Source organism: Leptosomus discolor, unplaced genomic scaffold, assembly GCF_034619465.1.
Source record: "Leptosomus discolor isolate bLepDis1 unplaced genomic scaffold, bLepDis1.hap2 HAP2_SCAFFOLD_29, whole genome shotgun sequence".
Classification (NCBI taxonomy): Eukaryota; Metazoa; Chordata; class Aves; order Leptosomiformes; family Leptosomidae; genus Leptosomus; species Leptosomus discolor.
This window is the reverse complement of record NW_028237772.1, coordinates 647933-672967: the sequence shown is the minus strand read 5'-3', so window position 1 is coordinate 672967 and position 25035 is coordinate 647933. Positions and strand designations below refer to the sequence as shown.

Sequence of the window (25035 nt, the reverse complement as noted above, 5' to 3'; positions counted from 1 at the left end):
CTGCCCTGATTGCCAGGGCACTCACACCCCAGTGTGTTTTGGTAGTAATCCCAGAGCTATGCAGTCCTTGCAGATTTGGCAAGCTGATGTTACTCATATTCATGAGTTTGGCCGACAGAAGTATGTTCATGTTTCTATTGATACTTCTTCTCACGCTTTGGTAGCAACAGCACATAACGGAGAAACCGGAAAAGATGTGATTCGACATTTACAGAGGGCTCTTTCTATGCTTGGGGTGCCACGCCAAATTAAAACAGACAATGGCCCAGCATATGCTTCACGGAAAGCTCAAACATTGTTTAGTTTATGGAGTGTTACTCATGTTACAGGCATTCCCCATTCCCCAACAGGACAAGCCGTCGTTGAGCGTGCACATGGCACGTTGAAGCGGCAGCTTCAAAAAACAAAAAGGGGGAATGATTGGGGAACCGCCTCAGGCATGTTTAGATAAAGCAGTTTCTGTTCTTAGCATCCTTCATTATGGGGACAGTTCTCTACATCCTCTTTTCATACATTTTTCTTCTCCTTTTTCAAAACAGGATTTGCAAAAGTGTGTCAAAGTGCAGATTAAAGATTTAGTTACTGGCCAGTGGAGTGGACCGTGTGAGCTGATCACCTGGGGCAGGGGTTATGCTTGCGTCTCTACAGATGCCGGCCCTCGCTGGGTTCCTGCTGGGTGTGTTCGGCCTGTGCTGGAACCTGCATCAGGGTGAAGAATGGGTAGTTCCACAACCCAAGCAGAACGTCCGGGTAACTTTTGCAAACGTCATGTATCAAGAAGCTTTGTGCCTTTCTACTGCGAACCCTGAAAATCCATTCTCCACGTGTTTGCTTGGGTTGCCATTAGACATCTGACCATTCAGAACTTATTTTCAAGAGCATACAGCAGCTAGAAGAAGAGATGAAGCGTTTGACAGAGGATGATGGCTTAGATTGACTGAAAAGGAGGTTTAAAGGGTGGGGGCTGTCTGGGTAGTTAATATCTCTGATTGAAACGGTGAGGGCAGTCATCTTGGTAATTGTGACCGTGCTTTGGATGTTCCCTTGTCTTGTTAGTCTTCTGCAAAGGGCCCTGCAGAAGACTGTTCATGCAACATTTCTTGCACAAAAACAAAAAAGGGGAATTGTCGGGGATAGCCTGACTGAGGAAGATGCAATTGGCCTCGACAGCATCCCAGTATACCCGTGAGAAGATGAAAGAAGTGGATGAAGAATGCTGTAAACAGGCTTGAGGGGGTGATAAGAGACTGAGCAAGAAGAGACTAAACAAGTGAATACCACAGAGCAGAAATTTGGCAAGAGAATGAAGTGGGAAATAGAGTAGGAGCTCCAGCCAGTCAGTGTGTGAATAGAGGTGAATGGAGAGAGGTACTGAGCGAATCATTTTAGCAGCCTTAGTGCATGAATGGGTGGACAGATAAGAAAGGTTATAAAAGGGTATGTTTTTTCTGCTGCGCCATCTCGGCCATCTTGGCTTTTGTAACATAATAAAGGCTGCCTTTTTTTACCTATATTTTTGTCGGTGTCAGTCCCTACCACGACAACGCACAACCTCACGTGCGCGCGCACACACACACACACACACACACTACACGGCTGTACCGTGCTTTGGTTACGCACACAGACCCCCCGGTGCATGTTGGTGACCAGCTCTGCTGAGGACTACTCACAGGGACCCTTCCTCACGCCGAGAGGCCGGCTGTCTCTTGTCTGCAGCTGGGGGCAGCTCGCAGCCGGATCCCCTTCGTGTCCTTCTCCAGCCGCTTTTCCTTTTGCCCATCTCTTCAGCTTCAGCCTGAGCTGGATGCAGCTGACGACATCCCCAGGGCAGGAACAGACAACCGAGCCCCTGGCACGGCCTCTGGCAGAGGGAAAGAACCCTGACTGTCACAGCCAGCCCCAGGCCGGAGCCCCTCCTGCTGCAGCAGCTCCTGCAGACCCCGCTCCTTGCCCACACTGCTGCTGAAGGCCTCTGGGTTAACAGAGCCCTGGGCCTGCCCGAGGCCCCGCTCGCCACTGCCAGGACAGGCCATGGGCCAGCCTGGGGCTGCGGGACAGGCCTCAGGGGAGGGGCTGGGGACGGGGCAGCTACAGGGGGTGAAAATGGCGGAGGCGGCTCAGGGGGGCTCTGGGAGTCAGGGTGCCCAGTGCCTCTGATGGGGGGTCTGTCTCCTTCTGCTTCCCCTGCCCAGCTCTCGGGTCACCCTGGGGCTGCCCCAGCCAGCCCGGCTCCGGCTTGGAGCTCCCACCCACCACCCCCGGGCAGATACCCCGTCGCCCGCCCAAGGGCCTGGCTCACCTCAGGGGCAGCCCCATTCCTCACCTCAGCTGGGCCACGGCTGGAGCAGAGCCTGCACCTCCCAGCACCAACAGGGCTGCCCGGCAGCCCCTGCCCCAGGACTACAGCTCCCAGCATGCCCCGGGGCTCCTTCCTGCTGCCTGCCCCTGCAGGGACACTTCCCCCGGCCCCGCCCCGCCCCCGCGGGCCCCATGGCCCCTCCCCGGGGCACAGGCCAGAGCAGGGCGGGAAACAGCCCCCAGAGCCTGAGGGCCAGCGGGAGGGGGGAGTGTGGGGCAGGGCGGCAGAGAGGGACCCAGCAGCGATGGCCTCTGGGGTGGGGGAGCAGGGGGAGCACGAGGGGCCCGGGCAGGCAGAGAGGAGGCTAAAGAAGATGGGGACGAGGAGCCAGAGTGAGGAAGAGGAAGAGAAGCAGCACAAGAGGCTGCAGGGCAGAAAGGGAACAGCTGGAAACCAGGGAGCCAGAGCCTGAGAGAAAGGGAGAAAGACCCAAAATACCGCCTGTGGGCACTGCTGCCATTGCTTGAGCACTGCCCAGGAACTGCACGGCCAGGAGCCTCAAAATAAGGGCGGCCTGTGAAAGCCCTGCCCCGGGCCCGGTCCTGCACCCCGATGCTGGTGGTGAATGTCGCACGGCAGGGTGGCCAGGGCCGGGGGGAGAAAACCCGTTGCGGGGTGGAATTGCCCAGCTGCTTTTTCTTTGCTGGTTGCTTTCGTGTTTTTTAAAAAATAGCATTTAAGCTCTGAATACAACCAGCAAGTAGAAAGGAACCAGGCGTACCAGGCTGGGCACATTTAAAGCCCAAACCCGTTCAACAGCCGCGCAAGCCACGACTGCCTCCCCCTGCAAACACTCCACCGTCCGCCTGCAGGGAGAGGCAGCCGCCCTTTTTCTTGAGCCTTCTGCAGGTTCGGCACCACCCAGTACACTCATGCAAGGACGGACTCTGCCTACCAACCAATATGGTTTCAAGCAAAAGCCGTTTATTGAACGTTCGGCTGTGTCTTCTATTCTGTTTTATTTCCGGACACGTGATCGCGCATTCTGCCAAAAGGACATGTACGCCTTGTCTTGTAGTTGACACTTCCTCAGGACTGGCTTATCTTGCAGCTGCAGCTCTTCTTGTTCCTGTCTGCTCTCTCACGGGTAGACTAGAATCATCTCAAGGTCCAAGTCATCCTGTCCAAAGACCTCAGTCCAGCTGAGATCCCCCACAATGGACAAAGAGTCAGATACGGTGCCTAACAGGTTACAGGCATGGCCACGCAAACACAAGTCCTTTGTTAAAGTTGGCTTGTTCCTGAAAACGCGTGTTCAGGGAAAGTTGAGAATCAGACGCTCTAGTGTTCTGAAATCAGCCTCAACCGTATAAATACACGTCCAGGCGAGCCGGGAAAGTTAGATCCAGACAGGCTGAAGTCCCAGGAAATTGTCACATCTTTTCCCAGGACTCTTACCTTCACAGGTTGGTGCTTTATTGTTGTGGTGGGTTGACCCTGGCCAAAATGCCAAGTGCCCACCCAAGCCGCTCTATCACTCCCCCTCCTTAACTGGACAGGAGAGAGGAGAGAAAAAAAATAACAACTGGCTTGTGGGGTTGAGATAAGGACAGGGAGATCACTCAGCATTTACCGTCACGGGCAAAACAGACTCAACTGAAAGGAAATGTGATTTATTACCAATTAACTCAGAGAGGAGTAATGAGAAATAAAACCAAATCTTAAAACACCTTCCCCACACCCCTCCCTTCTTTCCCGGGCTTAACTTTGATCCCGATTTTCCTCCCTCCTCCCCCCCAGCGGCACAGGGGGAAAACAGGGAATGGGGTTTGGGATCAGTTCATCAACCTGTTGTTTTCTGCTGCCTCTTCCTCCTCCGGGGGAGGACTCCTCACACGCTTTCCCTGCTCCAATGTGGGGTTCCCCTCAAGGGAGAAAGCCCTCCGTGGCTTCTCCAACGTGAGTCTTCCCACGGGTTTGATTCTCCGTGAACTGCTCCAGCGTGGGTTTCCTCCATTGGGTGCAGTCCTTCAGGAACAGACTGCTCCAGCGTGAGCTCCCCTCACGGGGTCACCAGCAGCAAACCTGCTCCAGCGTGGCCTTCTCTCTCCCCACGGGCCACAGGTCCTGCCAGGAGCCTGCTCCAGTGCAGGCTTCCCACGGATTCACAGCTTCCTTCAGGGATCCACCTACTCCAGCATGGGGGCCCTCCCCAGGGTGTAGGCAGTCATCTGCTCCACCGCCCACGGGCTGCAGGGGGACAGCCTGCCTCACCGTGGTCTTCACCACAGGCCGCAGGGGGATCGCTGCTCCGGCGCCTGCAGCATCTCCTGCCCCTCCTTCTTCACTGACCTGGGTGTCTGCAGGATGTTTCTCTCCCATATTCTCACTCCTCTCACTCGCTGCAATTACCGCTGCACAATCACTTTTTCACTCTCTTAAACACATTATCACAGAGGCGAAAAATGCTGTCGCTGATGGGCTCGGCCTTGGCCAGCGGCGGGTCCATCTTAAAGCCGGCTGGCATTGGCTATATCTGACATAGGGGAGACTTCTAGCGGCTTCATACAGAAGCCACCCCTGTAACCCCCCCGCTACCAAAACCTTGCCACGCAGACCCGTTACAGCTTGGTATCCACAGCTGCGTTTTCAGTCTCCAAAGCCTCAGTGTCAGGCTCCAAAGCCTCATTTCTAACTTTGGAGGTTAACGCTTTCGAGGTGCAAGGACTCATTTGCAGGGCCCTCAGCGTCATTTTGAAGCCCCAAAGTCTCCTTTGGAAGCTCCAAAGCCTCCTATCTAGAGCCCAAAGCACACGATGGTGACCACAGCCTCATTCTTACTTTCCAGTTTGGGTTTGTTAATCTGAAGCCACATTTCAGGCTCAAAAGCCTCATTTCTAGGGCCCAAGGGGAGTGTTTGGCTTTGCAATCTGTCACTTTCAGGCTCCAAAGCCTCCCTTTTAGATTCCAGACAGGCATTTGAGGGTCCAAGCTGCATCGTGAGCGTGCTAATCCTCCCTGGGAGGGTCCAAAGCCCTCTTTCAGGGCTCAAAGCCTGAGTTTGCGGTCCCAAACCCTCCGTTTTAAGGTCCATAATGTCAGGTTTAAAGGAGGGTTTGGGCCCTGAAAAGGAGAGTGTGGGCACTGAAATTGGGATTTGCACGCTAAAAAAGAGGGTTTGGGCCCTAAAATGAGGGTTTGGACCCTGAAGTGTGGATTTGGACCCTAAAAAGAAGGGTTTGGTTTCTAAAAAATAGGGTTTGGGCATTTAAATGGGGATTTGGACCCTAAAGATGAGGATTTGGGCCCTAAAAAGAAGCATTTGTCCCCTGAAATGGAGATCTGGACCCCAAAATGTAGGGTTTGGGCACTGAAAAGGTGATTTGGACCCTAAAAAGGAGCGTTTGGACCCTAGAAAGAAGGGTTTGGAGCAGGAATTGGGGATTTGGACCTAAGAAAAGGACTACTTGGCCCCTAAAAAGGAGAGTTTGGGCCCTGAACTGAGGATTTGCACCCTAAAAAGGAGGCTTTGGGCCCTAAAAAGGATGGTTTGGGCCACAAAAGAGCAGATTTGGGCCCGGAATTAGGCATTTGGACAGTTACATGTCATTCCAATCAGGGCTGTACTGTTTTACTATAAACTTGAGATTTTGAGTAACGCCTACCGGGTCACTGCGATATTTTCAGGCAGCATCTTTCCGTTGCTTCAGATCGTTACAAGAGAATGGTATTTTGACTCTTCCTGTTTCTCCATCTGGTCCAACTGCGTCCCAGAGAGGAGCTTGGAAAACTTTCTGTTGTCTGCCTTCCCCGGGTTCGGGAAGGTATCGGGCTATCTGGTGGGGAGGAGGGAGGATGTGGAGGGGTACGGACCCTTTCTAAGTCCTCATCTCGCCCTTGTGGCTGCTGAGGGGGCCTAAAGAGTTCACTCAGATCTTGTTCTGACCCGGGGTTAGTTTGACTTTTCTCTGTACACCTTTGGCCAATGCGACAAGCCAAGCAGCATCTTTTTAGTTTCTTTTTGTTCTTCTTTTTGTTTTCTGTTTGAATGCGAGGACCATGGGGTCTCGTGGGGGTACTAATCCGCAGTCCCTTTGCCACTCAGGATTGTCCTGGAGATCAAAGAACATATCAGCATATGTTACTTCATCCCATTTCCCTTCTCTCCTCAGAAACAACAGTAACTGTAAGAGCGTGTTGTAGTCTAACGTGCCGCCTTCCTTAGGCCCTTTTGCCCCATCTTCCAGCTTATAAAGCGGCCACCATTGTTTGCAATACTTGATTAACTTTCTCTTATTTTCTGTGCCCCCTTGTCCTGCTCTATCTTTCCAATGCGTCAGAACACATCCTAAAGGGGATTTTTCATAAGGTTTACTCTTTCCTCCCCCCATCTTTTGGTTTTCAAACCTGAACCCTTCCTTATCTTTTTCCTTCTCGGCACAACTCTACTTTCCACGTACCATCTTTACTACTTATCAATATCCACGTATTACACGGACGTATCAAGGATGGGCACGGCACTCCTTATTCAAGGCAATAATTACATGGCAATTCTTGTTGTTTGGTTTTGGGGTTTCTAAATTAATCTGGTGAACACCACCCCAGAAGCTCAGAGCTGTGTCCCCCCTCCAGCATCGCGTCCAGCCTCAATCGTGTGGCTATGGTGCTGCTTGTTTTTTTCAAAACACAGCCACTTGAAGTGTTTTGGTTTCTTTTTTTTTGCAACAACTATCTTTTTAGGTACTGCCATTTTTATACAATCAATTTTATTTAAAAAACCAAACCAACCCAAAAGCTGGCTGACCCCTGCTCTGAGGTGAGCTCAGAAATGAGTTCTCCTAAAGCCTGTGTGCAGCGAGGCAGGAACATCCCTGGCTCACCACGAACCCCTTCAATGCCAGCCTGGCTGGGATTACATTTTTGGGGTGCAGCAGCTCCGCAGGCTGATGGGAGCTCACCTGTCCCGCTGCCAGCACGGGTCTGCTCTGGGGTTCCCCTCAGGGATTCTCACCCTCCTGCTCACCCAAGAAGTCCCACCAGCTTTGTCCCATCCCTGCCCCCGGCCATGTGTCCTTGCATGCCTGCCTGGGGGAGCCAGGGCTGTCCCCACGTGCATGGCCACACATCCCCGCACTGCTCCCAGGGGGATGTTCTCCTTAAACTTCAAAAGATGGGAGGAGACGCTTATCAGTAGACCTAGCCACCGCCGGTATAATTGAGTTTGGCTGCATGATGGCTAGCTCCTTACCACACACAGCACCACGCACCCTTTCCCACGCTCACTTCTCAGCCACAGTCACTGCACTCCATTTCTGTCCTACCCCCATCTACCTAGAAAGCTAAAATCCTCCCAAGAGGGAGCTGATCTTGATTGTACTGATCTTACTTGACCGCTGCTTTTGCAGGAACACAACCAATCCTAAGAAAACGGCATTTCCCAGAACACAGGTTTCTTCCTTTTTTCTTTTGCTCCGTGCTCCCAGATCAGCAGCTTAATCATCGATGCCAAGAGCACAGGAAGAAGCTCAGCAATGTTCTTGGAGAACCTGTTCACCCTAGCCACACAAGCCTCAAAACCTTCTCAAAACAGACCCTGGAACATCATCACCTGGCTGCCAATACGAAGAAAGTCTCCAGCCGTAACAACGGCTGCAGCAAGAGGGGAAGACAAAGGCCAGCCCTCCCCTCCACAGCGGGGGCAGCAGTCTCGGTGGCTGGTCCCACGTGAGGTACACTTCTGCGTTTCTTTTCTGTTCGTTAGCTCAATGAGTTTTGTTGCTGAGCACTGTAAAAGCACCGCCTTTACCAGAGGTTCATCAGTCTGACACTGTTCAGTGGGCGCAGCCAAGGACAACACTGATGCTCTGCATGGCCAGAAAGAGTCAAATAAAAACCTTCCCCTGTACCTTCTCCTACAACTCACTGATATCAACCTTTCCATGAGAAAAATTCCACTGATCCAACTACCATTAGGTTGGTTATACCGACACAGCTAAAGCAACAGCAATTTCCACCAAACTTCTCTCTGGTTTTGCCCAAAGGTAAGCAGAGAAGCTTAGTCTTACACGGCAGCTCCAGACCAGGACGCACAGTTGCATTTTTGACCATCGGAGGGGAGTGACGTTCATCGTCCATGTCCTGCTCTGTACATTGAGCCTCTCCATGGATCACTGCTAGTCCCAGCCGTAGTCTCTCAGCGTAAGACTGAGCCCTGCAGGACAACCGCAGCATGTCAGGAAGATGTTGGGCCGATGCAACTTCACAGCCCAGTGCAGCAGGCCTCTCCCAGACCCAAGAGGGCAAGCAAAGGCTGCACCTCTGTGGCTGTTCCCCCGCAAGAAACTTCACCACAAGCGACTTTTCATTCCTCCTGAATATCCCAAAGCCCACTCTACCCCTCGGCTCCACCACAGGGCTCTCCTGGCATTCCTCCACATGTTAAATGCTTTCTGAGACAGTCAGCCACTGCTGAAACTCAGGCAGCAAGGCTGATCCTGGCCCCAGGTGAACCACCTAGCCCTGCAGCAGCAGAGACCTCCAGAGTTTACTCCCACAGGGTTGGAACTGCACAGTTCAGCTGCCCATCTGCACCACTACAGACTCCCCCCCTGTTTCCAGACACGGAGGACTTACAGACCAGATGGCTGATCCATTTGCCACCCTCCCATATTTTTCCTGGTGCATTTCCCATCAGCTCAGATCTTTTCCAAGTTACTTTTAACCATCTAGGAAAGCATCCATTTACCTTTTAGCTGCACCAGGAGATTTGGCTACAATAACTGCATTTCTGGAATCGGGATGTGATAAAAAGTTCTGTAAGTAAAGACCTTCTTGCCAGCAAGTAGCTGATTTGATACATGCCTGAACCATCGCACCCACTCTCCTTCCCCAGGCCCAAATCTTCATTCTGTGGCAACACAGCGAGGGGAAGGAAGGGGAAGGTGTGGTGATGGGCTCTGGGGGGCAGAGGTATCAAACCCTGGCTCTCGCCAGCATGCACAGCCCCACTGCCAGCGCAGAGAAGGCCTTGGCCTTGCACTCAAAACGGGCAAAGGTGGGAACATTCACTGTATTTAACCTGCCCTACACGGACCAGCGGCAGCTACTGCTGTCTGCAGAGGAAGGTCTGAACCCAGGGCCCACCTCCCCATAGCGGGAAGCCTTGCTCGCACTGTGTGGCCGTAAATCATCAGTCTTTTGCACACGGCAAATAAAACCTCCGTGCCCTGCCCCCAGCCCTGCTGTGCTCAGCATTCCTACACTCAGCCCAAGACAAAGCCTATCAATAATTCAGAGCAGTCAGACATCCACCCCGGAACAAAGGGTGAGAGGAGACAGTTTAACGGGACTTAAAAGGTGATTACATGCAGGAGCACAAACAGCATCTCTCAAATGGCACTAACTCTACAGAGGGCGAGCTCATCTTCTGCTTATCATCAAGAGTTCACTTGCTTTCCAGGCACAATCGTACAATAGAACATTTTCCCACAGAAACATGCAATAGGTACCTCCTAAGAAAGAATTAATTCTCAGAACGATTGACCTAGCCTGACAACACAACCTCCACATAAGCAGAGGCCCAATGCTGCTGTCACGTTAAGACAAGTTGATATATAGAGTACTAAAGGAACCTCACTTCTTCCTGTATATACTGAAGCAAGAAAGGGGATGCTTTCAGGTTGTCGACTGGGCAGCTAGAGAAGCCTTGAATTTCCTTTTGATGAAGGTCCATAGTGATCATGTGTGTTAAACCTAAAGAAAAAGAAAGAAAAAACCCCCACAACTCCTTGACACAACTCCCACATGGCTGGAGTTCCTCAAATATCTCCATTTTCCAGACTGTTTTAGCTATTACTCCGACTATTGTGCCATGTGATAAAGGAAGCATAAAGAGATTAACAAAAAAAGTTCCAAAGACACAAGGAGAAACAGGCATGCGACAAGTCACAGCACTAGGCTGACACTGCACTTCAATATGACACTTCTAGGCCGCTTCCCCAGGGGCAAGTTGCAAACAATTAAAATTAAACCAAAGAAACTTAATTCCCCCAAGTGGCTCAAGGGCTCAGCAGCAGGTCCCCACATCAAACAGAAGAAGAGCAGAAGGAGAGATGCTCTCTGGGATGCCCAGCAGCGCCCAAGCCTGCCACACTGCTGCTCCCTGTGACACTCACCTGCCTTGGCGAGCATTGAGGCCAGCAGCTTGCAGACTATAGAGCCTCTCTTCCTCATTTTGCTCTGTTTGCTGTAGGGGAAGTAGGGGATGACCCCAATGATGTTCCTGGCACAGGAAGTCTTCAGTGCATACACCATTATCAGCAGCTCCATGACAGCGATATTCACATCTCTAGGAGATTTGAAAGCCATTCCAAATATCAGTAGGTGTTTTGCCAGTGCAACTCCTTTTCCTTTTATACCCACGCCTCTCCTCACCAAACTTCCAGGCAAACAGTGCTATGTCTTACACTACTGTATGCAAGACCCAGACTGTCAGCGTACAGCTCCTTGCGTTGTGCCACAGCACATTAAAACCAACTTGCATGTAGAGGACATGACTCCAGCACCCAAGAGCTGTGGACCGTAATTTTGTATTCTAACATGAGGTATATGATGATTTCCCTCCAGCATCACCACAAAAAAAGGCATTCTTTCATTTATGTTGGATACAGTGTATTTTGAAGTAAAATCTTATGAGGAAGCAGCACGCATGCAGCAAACACAACTTCACCCACACTGGATTTATTAGGGTAGTTTTATTTTTCACAATGTAAGGCAGGTTATTTTTCCTGCCTTAAGAAAGACTGCATTTTGGAGCAGTACAAAGTCCAGATGCATCACTTTGGCAGAGGTCAGCATCTCCACGCTTTCTAGCCTGCCTAGAGATGGAAGAAGCAACAGCACAGTAAATGCTAAAGGACTGTTTCTTGAAAGAAAAACCAAAAAAAGCAACCTAGGCAGAACACTTCTGTAGACCAGCACAGAACACATGCCAAACCCCATTTTCAGTGAGCTTCACCATGATGACTGGTGTGGCCCAGCACGAATGTAATTAATTCTGCATTTTAATTCATTTTGGGAAAGGGGGAAAAAAAAGCCAAATCCTTTTAATTCCTTAAAACCAACACCAAGAGACACTGCATCGCCACAAATTGACTCGAGACCGTTTGGGAACTGAAGAACAAGGACTTCAGAGAAGACACAGGGACAGGCGATCCTCCTACAATGCAGACACTCTTGCTTGGGCGTTTTGAGCACCGACAGCCCCAAATAACACACCACTTCCCCAGACGGGTCCCCAGGAGGACAACGCTGGCGGTTGCTCAGCCGTGGAGCCCATGGTGACAGAGCAGGGGCTGACCGGGCCATCTTTCCATGCAGCAGCAGAGGAATAAACAGCACAGAGCAGCTTAAAGCTCTGCAGAGCTTTTTTGGATGTTACCCAGGCACTGCTCGAGGACCCGTTTTCCTCCGGACCACCGGCAATGGCTTCCCCAAGAGCTCAGAGCTACCATTTTCCAAGCCACCGTCTCTGTGACCCATGACAAACCTCTCACCATTTCCACTTCTCCATCGCTCTCCCTTCCTTCCGAAATTAACCTCCATTTGTGCCTCTTCATTTGTGAGCACTCTGCGTCTCTGCTCTCCTGCTGGCCCCGCCAGCCCTCGCACACAATGCCGTTCACACACAAGAAAGCTTTGTCAGCTCTGAAGCACCCAGACAAGAATTACATAAAACATAGCCCCCTGCCACGTAGGACAACGAGCAAACAAAGAACTGTTTCTTCCTTTTGGCATTTTAGCTGTGCCAGTGGGGCCACGAGAGGAGAAAAGGATGCTACTATCAGTGTTGTATAAAAACAAAGTGGCCAAGTTTAAGCCTATTTAAAGTTCATCACAGAATCTTTAAAAAAAAAAATATATATTCACATGGAAAGGAGATAGAGAACAAGACTGCTCCTAGGAGACAGGGTTACCACTGATTTCAAAAGGCGTCAGCAGTGCTGGTGCTGCGGTGGGACACTGCTAGCCACCTCGATGAGCAATTACTCAAGGAGGAGCACCTCTCTTGATATTCAAGCAGGACCCCATGCTGCACAAAGCTCCTGCAGACCAGCCGGCACAGGCATAAGGCAGAGGTGGATGTGTTTGTCTCCAGCAAAGCCCCGGATGGGGGGGAGCTCGTTGAGGCAAGGAGCACCCTCCTGGATGCTTCATGCTGAGCCAGCCATCACGCTGATCTGCTCCTCTGCGACGGGCACTGACCCCAACCAAGGGCCTGGCTCGGGCTGGGGACCAATTGGGGGAAAGAACATTTGCAGTGGAACTCCAGCCACAGCATCTCCACGATGGGTACCCAGGAGAGCATCCCAGCCTCCTCACTGCCCTCCCCGCCTCCTGCCTTGAAGCTGCGCTCACAGCTACTGCTGGAAAGCCTGAGCCAAGACTGCACACGGGGACTGTCAGCTCATTACCAGGACATTTAGAGCCAGCCCAGCTATCCCCCACACCCTACTTACCACCCACCCCTCTGCAGCAGCCTGGAGCCTCCCTCACCCCTTCCCAGCCCTGCCCGAGACATCCCTGGAGATCCTTGCTCTCAGGGCCTTGTTCTCAAATGGCTTACGTGAAGCTGCCAATCGACTTGGCAACCCTCAGCACCAACACCCAGCACTAAAAGACTCCTTTTGCTTTGAGCGTGTCCCTAAACCACCAACTCTTCCATTTTCCTACAGTTTACACACGAGCTATGTGGTTTTCCTTCATATGAATGCTAGTCCACACCCCAACAGCCTTGGATGATACCTGTCTTGAGAGAAGAACCAATCATCGAGAGGATGAAATTAAATCTGTATTGTATAAATGAACTATGTATCAATTTACTGTCTAAATCTCTGTTGATTGCAATGTGCAGGCGGACATCTTGGGGAAGGATCCCATGTCCCTGGGGCGCATCGTTATTAAAGGACGTCTCTACTGATCTCACTGTGGGTAGAGGAGTTTTTCTTACCCACTGCAGATTTGCAACAAGACCCCCACGGCCTAAGGCCCCTGCAAAAAGGCCCCATCTCAAGTGCTGCTGCTGCTGCTGCTGCCCAGGGAGGAATAAAACTCTCGGCAGCGATGCCAAAGGCCTGGCACAAATTCCTGTTCCAGCCAGGCCTCGTCACATGAGGCACAGGCACTGCTGGTTGCTGGGATGGGCCTGACATTGCCTGGAGAACAGACAAGCTGTGATCTCCCTTTCAGCTTCCTCCTCGGCCGCGGGGCGGTTCCTTACACAGTCATACTCTGAACTCTTACAGACGAGAAGACTCCAAGCCAGGACTACACACCGGCGTACATAGAATTCCTACCCTGAACACGCTCAGTGAAGCATTTTGTGCAAATTCTCGAGTTACAACCAGGGCAAGTCAAGGAAAAAAAAATAATCAGTTGTTGTAGACACTGACTTTCTCTGGAACACAGACTACCTTTCACGCCACAGAATTCCTCCTTAAACAAAGCAACAAAAGACACAGACAGAAAATACTGGTTTTCTTATCAAGAAAGCTGACCCTCTCATGACCTCCTCTCCGCTAAAAATGATTGAGATAGAATTAGTTCTTCTTGTAAATCTCTTCCGTACTGCTTTTCATGCAGTGAGCAGGCAAATCCAATTTTTCTGAATCTCTCTATTTAGCCTCTTGAGCAGCAGCTTCGTATGGAAGAGTGGTTCTCGTCATGTTCTCTCCTTAACTTGAGGGAAGCCACTGCATTAATTTAATCTTAATTAAGTTACCATACATGCACAGTGAGCTAGAGGTAGTGTTGAGAGAAGGCTAATTGCTCTACAAAGAGCCATGAAATTCAGGAGCTTACCCATTAAGGAAAAGAAAGGCTCCGAGACTTGACAGACTACAGGGAAGGAGGCAAAGATGAACACGAGCTAGTCTCAATCACACAAATGCCACAGAGTTACAGCCCAACGAACTTTTCTCAGAAAAACTCCTGGGCTACATTTTGTGTTGCATGAAAGAAGCTTCCCCATAAAGAAATTGAACCCCAAAGCTTCAGACATGCAGGGCACAGCGCTTACCTAGAGAAGACCGAAACAGAGAGTTTGGAACTCGACTGAAGTCCTATCGGGCATCAGCGGCAAAACTTCACCGTTCTGATGCCGCCCCAGGGACACCCTGGGAATATTTCTGCCCGCGACACTGCCCGAGGAACAAAGGGGATTTTTGAAGCCTCCCGACTCCTGCCCCCCTCGTGGCTCGGTCAATCCCAGGCGCACACAAACGCTGTTTCTCCAAGGACGATCGATTTCTCCACTGCGAGGGCAGCCCAGCAGCAGCCTGGAGAGGTCATGCAGGACCCATCCTCGCCCAGTTTGGCCTCCACAACAGAGGACGCCGCCAGCACCGCGGCCGCCGCTCCGAGCCGGCTCCCAGCATGCTGCGCCGGGAACCACCCGAGGCCCTTCCCACCCGCAGGCCCTGACCCTGCTCTCCCGGCAGGGCCCTCCCCCGGGGCACCCCCCTCCTCGAGCACAGCCTCCCCGCCGGGGCCTCTCCCCGCCGGGCCCTCGCCCCGCCCCGCCGAGGCGGCCCAGCCGTTAGCCCCCCGCACTCACACAGTGGCGGGGAGCTGCCAGCCCTCGCCTCCCTGCTGCAGCCCCCGCCAGCGCCACCGCCACGGCCCGGCGAGGCGGGCCGCGGCCTGTCCCTATGTGCCCGTCCGGAGAGGCTGTCAGTGCCCGTGGTGGTGCTGAGCAGTGACAGCGAGGAGGAGGAGGAGGAGGCGCTGGGGGAGGAGGAGGAAGAGCTGGTGGAGGAGGAAAATCTGGAGGAGGAGGCGGAGCAGGAGGTGCTAGATGTGGAGGAGGAGAATTATGATGGGGTGGTGGTAGGCGACATGGTGGTAGACGATGTGGTGGCGGTAGAGGAAGAGGAGGACGAAGACGAAGACGTGGTAGAGGTCATCCCTTTGTCTGAGAGGATCCAGAGAAGAGTAGAAGTAAGGAGGGAGGTGGCTTTCAAGGTCCCCCACCCAAGCAGTGGGGATGCAGCCTGGAGAACTGGCCCTTGTGCCCGTGGTGACCTGGTGGCACTGGGCAGCCGACGGCCGTGGGAAGCCCTGGCGTTTGGAGCAGGGTCTGGCAGCAGCTGCCATGGCACGGCTGATGCCGAGAGGCCCTCCTGGTCCCTGCTGCCGGCCTCTCGGCAGGACTCCACAGAGCAGCCCAGTAGGTCCCTGGTAAGCGGAGCGAGCCCAGAAACATCCCCCCCCGCCCAAGAAGTCCAAATACAGTCAGAGGGACAGGGAGGCACCCTGCCAGGCGGCGTGGCAGAGGAGGAAGGAGTGAGAAGCACAGAGGAGGCAGCAGGAGCAGGAAAAAGAGAGGAAGAGGGCCCTTGCTACGATGCTGAAAGCTCAGCGACCAGGGGACTGCCAGAAATACCTAACGGCGGCGCTGGATCCTGGTACTTGTCCCCACAGCCCACCTCTGCCTTGGGCTGAGTGGGGTCTCCTCTCTGTGGAAGCCTGACCCAGGCACCGGTTCCAGCTCTCTTCCAGTCCGAATGCGGTGAAAAGATCCTCGGCGCTTTGCAGGCTGCGAATTATTCCTGCCTGGTTGAGAATCAGACTGTTCCCTGCAGCATCACCTGGAGGAGGAAGAACGTGTCATCTCAGGTTTGTGAGCAAAATCTCCCTGTTCTTGCCCTTTCCTTCCTCTGTTACTTGCACTCATTAGCAATTGTATTTAGCAACCCTCGAATCTCCCTGCCTCAGAGCTCTGAGTGGCAGCGCTGGTTGGAGCGACTCAGAAGCAGACTGTTGGTCTGGCTGTTGGTTTTCCTGTCTGGACAGATGGAAGAAGAAGACGAATGGGCAGAAGATCCCAATGTCCTGGCTGTGCTTCACTTGGAGGAGCTTTTGTCCATGGTTCACAACTCTGTACAAGTGAGAGTGCTGATGACTTCTGTGCCCCAAGACACGCCTTGCTCTGAAGGTGGTGGTTGTCATCCCCCTTCACGGCAGGAAGGTTTTGATGGGGGTTGGAGCCACAGTTTCAGTAAACCAGAAATCTGGTTTTAGAAGCCATTAACGGGTCAAAACCACTAGGGTTGTACAATGCAAAGTTCTGACAAGCTTTCATTCCCAGTTACAACTTGTCACAGACTTTTGAGGAGGTAACATTGGCAGATGAAGTGAGATTATTTTTGATTTCCTTCTGCCTGTCACGGGTTAGGGCAGGAAATAAAGGGCAGTGAGGCCACTGCCGTAACTTTAGGCTGCATCAAGTATTGCCTGCTTGACCCTGAGAAGCATCACAAACAGATTTTTTCATCTGCAGATCAGCTACAGAATCAGAGCCATAGGTTGCTGCGCTTGCATGTGCACCTCAGAAGGGTTTAACTCCTTTTCTCTGTTGATCTTTGCAGGAGGCCCAGGGCTGTGCAGAAGGACAGGAGACCCTCCAGAGCTACGTAGCTCATGTGATGGAGAAAATGCCCGGGAAAACTCTGGCGCTGGCCGTAGTTGGAGCACAAAATTGTTTCAGGTTAAACTCTTTTCCCTCCAAATGTTTCTGTGTTGTCTCTGCCCTTGAAAAACGCCATCAGCGCTTACATTAACTCCTTCTAGCAAAGACTGGAGCGTAAGAGGTGTTCCCACCCAGAACTGCTCCACGCTTTGTTGTATAGAAACATGTCTTGGTTTGAAAAGACAGGTGTCTGTGGAGGAAGGCAGGAGCCTCCCTTGAAATGGAGAGTGCAACCCCCTTCCCTCCAAATTATTATAATTTTGAAATTAACGGGCCTTCAGGCAAAGATATGGGGAATAGGAATAACAGTTCTTTACTTATATATATATGTATATAACACAAGGCAGGGAAAAACAAACAACCCACTGGTTTACACTGACAAGAGTCAGGAATACAACCTGACACCCTGTTAGGGTGGCAGTAGCAGCCTGATAAGATGCTGGCTGCAGTCCTCCTGAAGCGATGGCTGTAGTTCTGTGGACGCAGCAATCAGGTAAAAGAGTCTGGTCTTCCTCCGAAGGTCCAGTGATAGGTAGGTAGCTCTTGTTCTCTGGAACTCCAGTTGGGGGGGAAAGCTCCTCTGGGAATCCAGTGGAAGAAGGCTGCTAGGATATTCGAAATCTCAGTTTTACTTTGGCAAGGACTGCTTGGCTTCTTCCCCCCGGGCGGAGCATCTCACAATGGGATGGGGAGTCCTGAGGCAGTTCCTTGATGGGCCATGAACAGGAGATAGTCCAGGAGCAGTTATCCATGGGTCAGGTGACAAGGCATTGTTGTGCCCATTGACAGAAGATAGTCGAGAGGGGGGAGGCAGGGAGCACCGCCCCACCTGGTCTCAACAGCTCCTGAAGATGGTAATAGAATCCTTTTTTTTTCCTTTTGGCACATTTTACACTGTAACCTAGGACACCACCCAAGCCGCTCTATCACTCCCCCTCCTTAACTGGACAGGAGAGAGGAGAGAAAAAAAATAACAACAGGCTTATGGGGTTGAGATAAGGACAGGGAGATCACTCAGCATTTACCGTCACGGGCAAAACAAACTCGGCTGAAGGGAAATGTAATTTATTACCAATTAACTCAGAGAGGAGTAATGAGAAATAAAACCAAATCTTAAAACACCTTCCCCCCACCCCTCCCTTCTTTCCCGGGCTTAACTTTGATCCCGATTTTCCTCCCTCCTCCCCCCCAGCCGCACAGGGGGGAAAACAGGGAATGGGGGTTGGGGTCAGTTCATCACCCTGTTGTTTTCTGCCGTCTCTTCCTCCTCCGGGGGAGGACTCCTCACACGCTTCCCCTGCTCCAATGTGGGGTCCCCCTCACGGGAGAAAGTCCTCCGTGGCTTCTCCAACGTGAGTCTTCCCACGGGTTTGATTCTCCGTGAACTGCTCCAGCGTGGGTTTCCTCCATGGGGTGCAGTCCTTCAGGAACAGACTGCTCCAGCGTGAGCCCCCCTCACGGGGTCACCAGCAGCAAACCTGCTCCAGCGTGGCCTTCTCTCTCCCCACGGGCCACAGGTCCTGCCAGGAGCCTGCTCCGGTGCAGGCTTTCCACGGATTCACAGCTTCCTTCAGGGATCCACCTACTCCAGCGTGGGGGCCCTCCCTGGAGTGTAGGCAGTCATCTGCTCCACCGCCCATGGGCTGCAGGGGGACAGCCTGCCTCACCGTGGTCTTCACCACAGGCCGCAGGAGAATCGCTGCTCCGGCGCCTGCAGCATCTCCTGCCCCTCCTTCTTCACTGACCTGGGTGTCTGCAGGATGTTTCTCTCCCACATTCTCACTCCTCTCACTCGCTGCAATTACTGCTGCGCAACAACTTTTTCACTCTCTTAAACACGTTATCACAGAGGCGAAAAACGGTGTCGCTGATGGGCTCGGCCTTGGCCAGCGGCGGGTCCGTCTTAAAGCCGGCTGGCATTGGCTATATCTGACATAGGGGAGACTTCTAGCGGCTTCATACAGAAGCCACCCCTGTAACCCCCCCGCTACCAAAACCTTGCCACGCAGACCCGTTACACTTGTATTTCTCGTTCAGGCCAGGGCGATGATCGGCAAAGGAAAACACTAAGAGCAATGAGAGAAAGAGATGCGCTTCAGAAGCTGAGACACTGTAGAGATGAGACGTAGCCGGGGCTAGCAAATTCAAGGCAATTCTTAGATCACTTAACCAGAATCATCCCCGACCAGGGGAAAGTCGATGAGGCAATAATGGGAGCCACACAAACCATTGGGCATTGGCGGAATTACAGGAACCATCAAAGCAGAATTTGGCTTAAGCTGTTTGAACACCCATCTATGTTGAGCCTGTACCCGCTTGCTCTACCCCCCAACAAACCCTCACTGGCCAGGGAGCACAATTGGGAAAAAGGAGAGCAGACCCGTGGGTAGAAGCGCAACAGATTGAAAGAAAACCCTACCAATAGCAACAGAGACATACTCAGCCAGATGAATATCTAGTGGTCACAATCGACCAGAGAGCAGTCCTCGGGAGAAACCGGAGGAGCAGCAGGAGAAGAAACCGCAGGAGGAACCTCAGCAGGAGCCCCCTCTCCTGTCCTCAGCCAACCTACCCCCTTGAACATGACCATGACATTATGGCATGGGCTACAGCCGTATCTAACTCAGGTCAGCTGCCCTGGCTGACTGGAGCCTGCCTAGCGTGGCTGGCCTGTGATTTTATCCCAGACACACCAGGACAACAGAGCACTGCCAGGGCAAGCGATTACACAGGGCACAGCGCAGTCTGCAGTCAAATTCGCAGTCTTGTCTCCTATCAGTTTCTTTTAGAACTATTTTATTTTAAACTCTTAAGCAGTTTATTTTATTCAGAAAGAGAGTTCTTGCAACTCTCCTTCTTGACAAGCTTTGCTGACAGCTAGGCAGTAAACAACGTCACAGATCGAGTCGATGATGGCCTCGGGTCAGCAGCAGAGGTCAGTCAGCAGAGGTGCCCTCACCCCAGGAGGCTTCGGTGGGCTGAAGCACGTCCTGATGCACCAGCTGGCTGTCACCCTAAAGAGAATTCGCTGTTAGCTGAATGAAACTACTGCAGCTGGAATTGTTATGCACCCCATTCCTAACACCAGCCCCTCCTTCTGCTGCGAGGCTTGCCCTCGCACCAGCCTTGCAGGTCCCAAGGCCTAAGGAACCCAGTGGGTCGTGGGCAAGCACTGGCCACTGCCACCTTACAGGGACACGGGGAGCGACCACCACATGCCTCCCCGGGACATGGGCATGCACCAGGCACTTCAAGGGAGCACGGGCACCCTGCCAGGCTGTGGGCCCCTCTTCCTGGGACCAGGGCACCCATGGGGCACCTCACAGCTACGGATGCCTCTTCTCTCCTGCCTCCCATCCCACCACGCATGGACAGCGGCGCTGGCTTGCACCGCTGCCTTTCCTGTGGCCACTCTGTCGGATGCCTGCTCTGGCTGCAGTTGCAAGGGAAGATCGAGAACGCTCTCCTCTCTTACATTTCTGGTTTACCTTCTTCTGAGACTGTTGGTGCTGGAGCTTTTTCAGGCGGCGGTAACGCCTCAGGGACCTGACCAGCAAGGGGGTGTTTGCCCTCAGACAGCAGTCTATGTCGCCAGGGTCAAAGACGCCCTTCCCGCAGCAGGCTGTCTCCTCAGAAGGTGAAACCGGCTGTCCGCTTTCCTGGAAATGACAGGAGCAGGGGCACAATGAAGCTTTGGGGACCAAGAATTGCTCTGCTGGGCTTGGCTTCCTCTGAAAGAACCGCAGCCTTGCAGGACTGCTTTGTTGGGCTGAGGAAACCTGCAGCAAGCCCCGTGTCGTGCTGGGGGCTCCTGCAGGGTTTCAGCCCTGAGGCTTGGCATGTCCTTGGAGAAGAGGTGGAGGACCTCTCGGGGCCTGCTGAGGCTTTCTTACACGCACTGCGTTTTGTTTTTCCATTGCAAGCCTTCTTGATCAAGGCTGCTGGTGTTCCCTGCTCCTCACAAGCCCAGTCCCTTCCTGTGGGACTGATCTCCACGGCTCACCTGGCTCTGGGGTCCGGTCAATTTTCTCCACACGCCAAGCCAGGTCCAAATCATGTAGAGCAGCTCCACAGCTTGCCAGGTCTTCCAAAAGATCCTGCTGGTTTCTGCGTGGGCAAGGCAGTCCCAGAGCTGGCCCCAAAGGTAAGGCAGGGTGGAAGCTGACTGCACCAACGAGGGCGGCTGCTTCAGGCCTTCAGGACTCCCACCCATCCCGAACCTGACCCAGTGCTGGGGGCTCCGAAGGCCCATGCTGCTGGGCCATTCGGCCGTCCAGCTCTCCGCTTCACTGGGCACTTGCTTCAGGTCTTCCTTAAGCACACCCGTCCTGACCCCGACCCGGCCTGGCAGGAAGGGAAGGCCAACGCCACCCAGGAGTAGAAAAACCACGGCGAGAGCCCTGGTCGGGCAGGGAACCGGGCCAGCCATGATCCTGCTCTCTCCCGCAGAAAAGAGCAGCCACGTAGGAGCTGGCTGAGCAGAGTGCGGGCAGCGACCCCCTGAACCGAGTGGCTGCCCCACACGTCTGAGTTTGCAAGGCTTGCCGAGGTGACAACCCCAGGCCGATGTCACGCCTAGCGCTGTGACATCACCGAGCCTTTGCCTGCCCGCCCAGCAGGCTTTCCCCGCCCACCCAGAACACTGAGGCCCAGCAGGGGAGGGCCGAGGTAGGGTGGATTTTGAAGCCTGCTGCTCCCACCGGTGTGCCCACCAGTGGACACCGAGCACAGCAGGGGTGCAGGACTGAGCCCCCCGTCTTTTGGGCTGTGCCCGGAACGGGTCAGCCGGAAGGAACTACACACAGCGCTCCATCCGAGCTGCGTTCAGCGCTGTGCCCCAGCTGGGCAGCCGTGACATGGCTCTGCTCACAATTCCCTAGGGGCACGTGGCAGTCCACGTTAAGAGGAAAGCCAAAACTCCACTCTTGGTTTGATAGCATCTCAACCATTCCGATTTAGGAGCGCGATTAGTCTAGAACGCTTCCGGCAGGGACATGACTGACGGGGTCCTGGGCATGCACCGCCCCCTGCCACCTCACTGCCACAGGGGCACGCCAGACATCAACCCACCACCGCTGGAAATAAAAACGACCTATTCCCAATTTTTAACACCATGGACAAAGAGTCAGATACGGTGCCTAACAGGTTACAGGCATGGCCACTCAAACACAAGTCCTTTGTTAAAGTCGGCTTGTTCCTGAAAACGCGTGTTCAGGGAAAGATGAGAATCAGATGCTTTGGCGTTCTGAAATCAGTCTCAACCGTATAAATACAGGCCCAGGCGAGCCGGGAAAGTTAGATCCAGACAGGCTGAAGTCCCAGGAAATTGTCACATCTTTTCCCAGGACTCTTACCTTCACAGGTTGGTGCTTTATTGTTGTGGTGGGTTGACCCTGGCCAAAATGCCAAGTGCTCACCTGTCTTGGTTTGAAAGACAGGTGTCTGCGGAGGAAGGCAGGAGCCTCCCATGCAATGGAAAGTGCAACCCCCTTCCCTCCAAATTATTATAATTTTGAAATTAACGAGCCTTCAGGCAAAGATATGGGGAATAGGAATAACAGTTCTTTACTTATATATATATATATAACACAAGGCAGGGAAAGAAAAAAAAACAACCCACTGGTTTACACTGACAGTGTCAGAAATACAACCTGACACCCTGTTAGGGTGGCAGTAGCAGCCTGATAAGATGCTGGCTGCAGTCCTCCTGAAGCGATGGCTGTAGTTCTGTGGACGCAGCAATCAGGTAAAAGAGTCTGGTCTTCCTCCGAAGGTCCAGTGATAGGTAGGTAGCTCTTGTTCTCTGGAACTCCAGTTGGGGGGGAAAGCTCCTCTGGGAATCCAGTGGAAGAAGGCTGCTAGGATATTCGAAATCTCAGTTTTACTTTGGCAAGGACTGCTTGGCTTCTTCCCCCCGGGCGGAGCATCTCACAATGGGATGGGGAGTCCTGAGGCAGTTCCTTGATGGGCCATGAACAGGAGATAGTCCAGGAGCAGTTATCCATGGGTCAGGTGACAAGGCATTGTTGTGCCCATTGACAGAAGATAGTCGAGAGGGGGGAGGCAGGGAGCACCGCCCCACCTGGTCTCAACAGCTCCTGAAGATGGTAATAGAATCCTTTTTTTTTCCTTTTGGCACATTTTACACTGTAACCTAGGACACCACCAAAGCCGCTCTATCACTCCCCCTCCTTAACTGGACAGGAGAGAGGAGAGAAAAAAAATAACAACAGGCTTATGGGGTTGAGATAAGGACAGGGAGATCACTCAGCATTTACCGTCACGGGCAAAACAAACTCGGCTGAAGGGAAATGTAATTTATTACCAATTAACTCAGAGAGGAGTAATGAGAAATAAAACCAAATCTTAAAACACCTTCCCCCCACCCCTCCCTTCTTTCCCGGGCTTAACTTTGATCCCGATTTTCCTCCCTCCTCCCCCCAGCTGCACAGGGGGGAAAACAGGGAATGGGGGTTGGGGTCAGTTCATCACCCTGTTGTTTTCTGCCGTCTCTTCCTCCTCCGGGGGAGGACTCCTCACACGCTTCCCCTGCTCCAATGTGGGGTCCCCCTCACGGGAGAAAGTCCTCCGTGACTTCTCCAACGTGAGTCTTCCCACGGGTTTGATTCTCCGTGAACTGCTCCAGCGTGGGTTTCCTCCATGGGGTGCAGACCTTCAGGAACCAACTGCTCCAGCGTGAGCTCCCCTCACGGGGTCACCAGCAGCAAACCTGCTCCAGCGTGGCCTTCTCTCTCCCCACGGGCCACAGGTCCTGCCAGGAGCCTGCTCCGGTGCAGGCTTCCCACGGAGTCACAGCTTCCTTCAGGGATCCACCTACTCCAGCGTGAGGGCCCTCCCCAGGGTGTAGGCAGTCATCTGCTCCACCGCCCATGGGCTGCAGGGGGACAGCCTGCCTCACCGTGGTCTTCACCACAGGCCGCAGGGGGATCGCTGCTCCGGCGCCTGAAGCATCTCCTGCCCCTCCTTCTTCACTGACCTGGGTGTCTGCAGGATGTTTCTGTCCCATATTCTCACTCCTCTCCCTCGCTGCAATTACTGCTGCGCAATCACTTTTTCACTCTCTTAAACACATTATCACAGAGGCGAAAAACGCTGTTGCTGATGGGCTCGGCCTTGGCCAGCGGCAGGTCCGTCTTAAAGCCGGCTGGCATTGGCTATATCTGACATAGGGGAGACTTCTAGCAGCTTCATACAGAAGCCACCCCTGTAACCCCCCCGCTACCAAAACCTTGCCACGCAGACCCGTTCCAGCTTGGTATCCACAGCTGCGTTTTCAGTCTCCAAAGCCTCAGTGTCAGGCTCCAAAGCCTCATTTCTAACTTTGGAGGTTAACGCTTTCAAGGTGCAAGGACTCATTTGCAGGGCCCTCAGCGTCATTTTGAAGCCCCAAAGTCTCCTTTGGAAGCTCCAAAGCCTCCTATCTAGAGCCCAAAGCACACAATGGTGACCACAGCCTCATTCTTACTTTCCAGTTTGGGTTTGTTAATCTGAAGCCACATTTCAGGCTCGAAAGCCTCATTTCTAGGGCCCAAGGGGAGTGTTTGGCTTTGCAATCTGTCACTTTCAGGCTCCAAAGCCTCCCTTTTAGATTCCAGACAGGCATTTGAGGGTCCAAGCTGCATCGTGAGCGTGCTAATCCTCCCTGGGAGGGTCCAAAGCCCTCTTTCAGGGCTCAAAGCCTGAGTTTGCGGTCCCAAACCCTCCGTTTTAAGGTCCATCCTGTCAGGTTTATCTTTGGAAAGGCCCACGTTCACAGGGCCCAAAGCCTGATCTTTAGGCTGCAAAGGTCAGCTTTACTTGGCCAAGTCTCACTTTCAGGCTCCAAAGCTTCGGTTTAGGGTCCATAGCTCAGCTTCTAGGCATGCAAGCTTCATTTTCATGCTCCAGACCCTCCTTTGAAGGGGCAACTCCCCACTTAGGGCTCTAAGCCTTGTTTCCTCCATCTCCAAATGCTTCTTTTTCAGCACCAAAGTCTTGGTTTTAGGCTGGAAAGCTCCAGCTGTAGGGCCAAAAGCCTCATTTTTAGGCTCCAGGCCTGTCTTTCACACTCTCAGCCTCTGTTTGGTATCCACAGCTGCGTTTTTAGTCTCCAACCCTTAGGGTTAGGTTCAAAACCTCGTTTCTAGCTTCAAAATTTGATGCTTTTAAAGCTGCAAAGACTCATTCAAAGGACCCTGAGCATCATTTT

General features: G+C 52.8%; 1 protein-coding gene and 1 pseudogene across 1 annotated transcript; one reads left to right on the top strand and one right to left on the bottom strand.

Moving 5' to 3' along the window:
- Positions 1-304: 304 nt before the first annotated feature.
- On the bottom strand, positions 305-10642 carry LOC147412847 (phosphoribosyl pyrophosphate synthase-associated protein 1-like). The gene is made up of 7 exons (XM_086480953.1): positions 10474-10642; positions 9934-10051; positions 9045-9098; positions 8365-8510; positions 7908-7948; positions 7323-7460; positions 305-394 (listed from the first exon to the last, which is right to left on the bottom strand). The coding sequence occupies exons 1-7, from the start codon at positions 10625-10627 to the stop codon at positions 305-307; spliced, it is 741 nt and encodes a 246-aa protein (XP_086337079.1). The 5' UTR covers positions 10628-10642.
- Positions 10643-15193: 4551 nt separating this feature from the next.
- Positions 15194-25035, top strand: part of LOC147412843 (structure-specific endonuclease subunit EME1-like) — a 150612-nt pseudogene continuing 140770 nt past the window's right edge.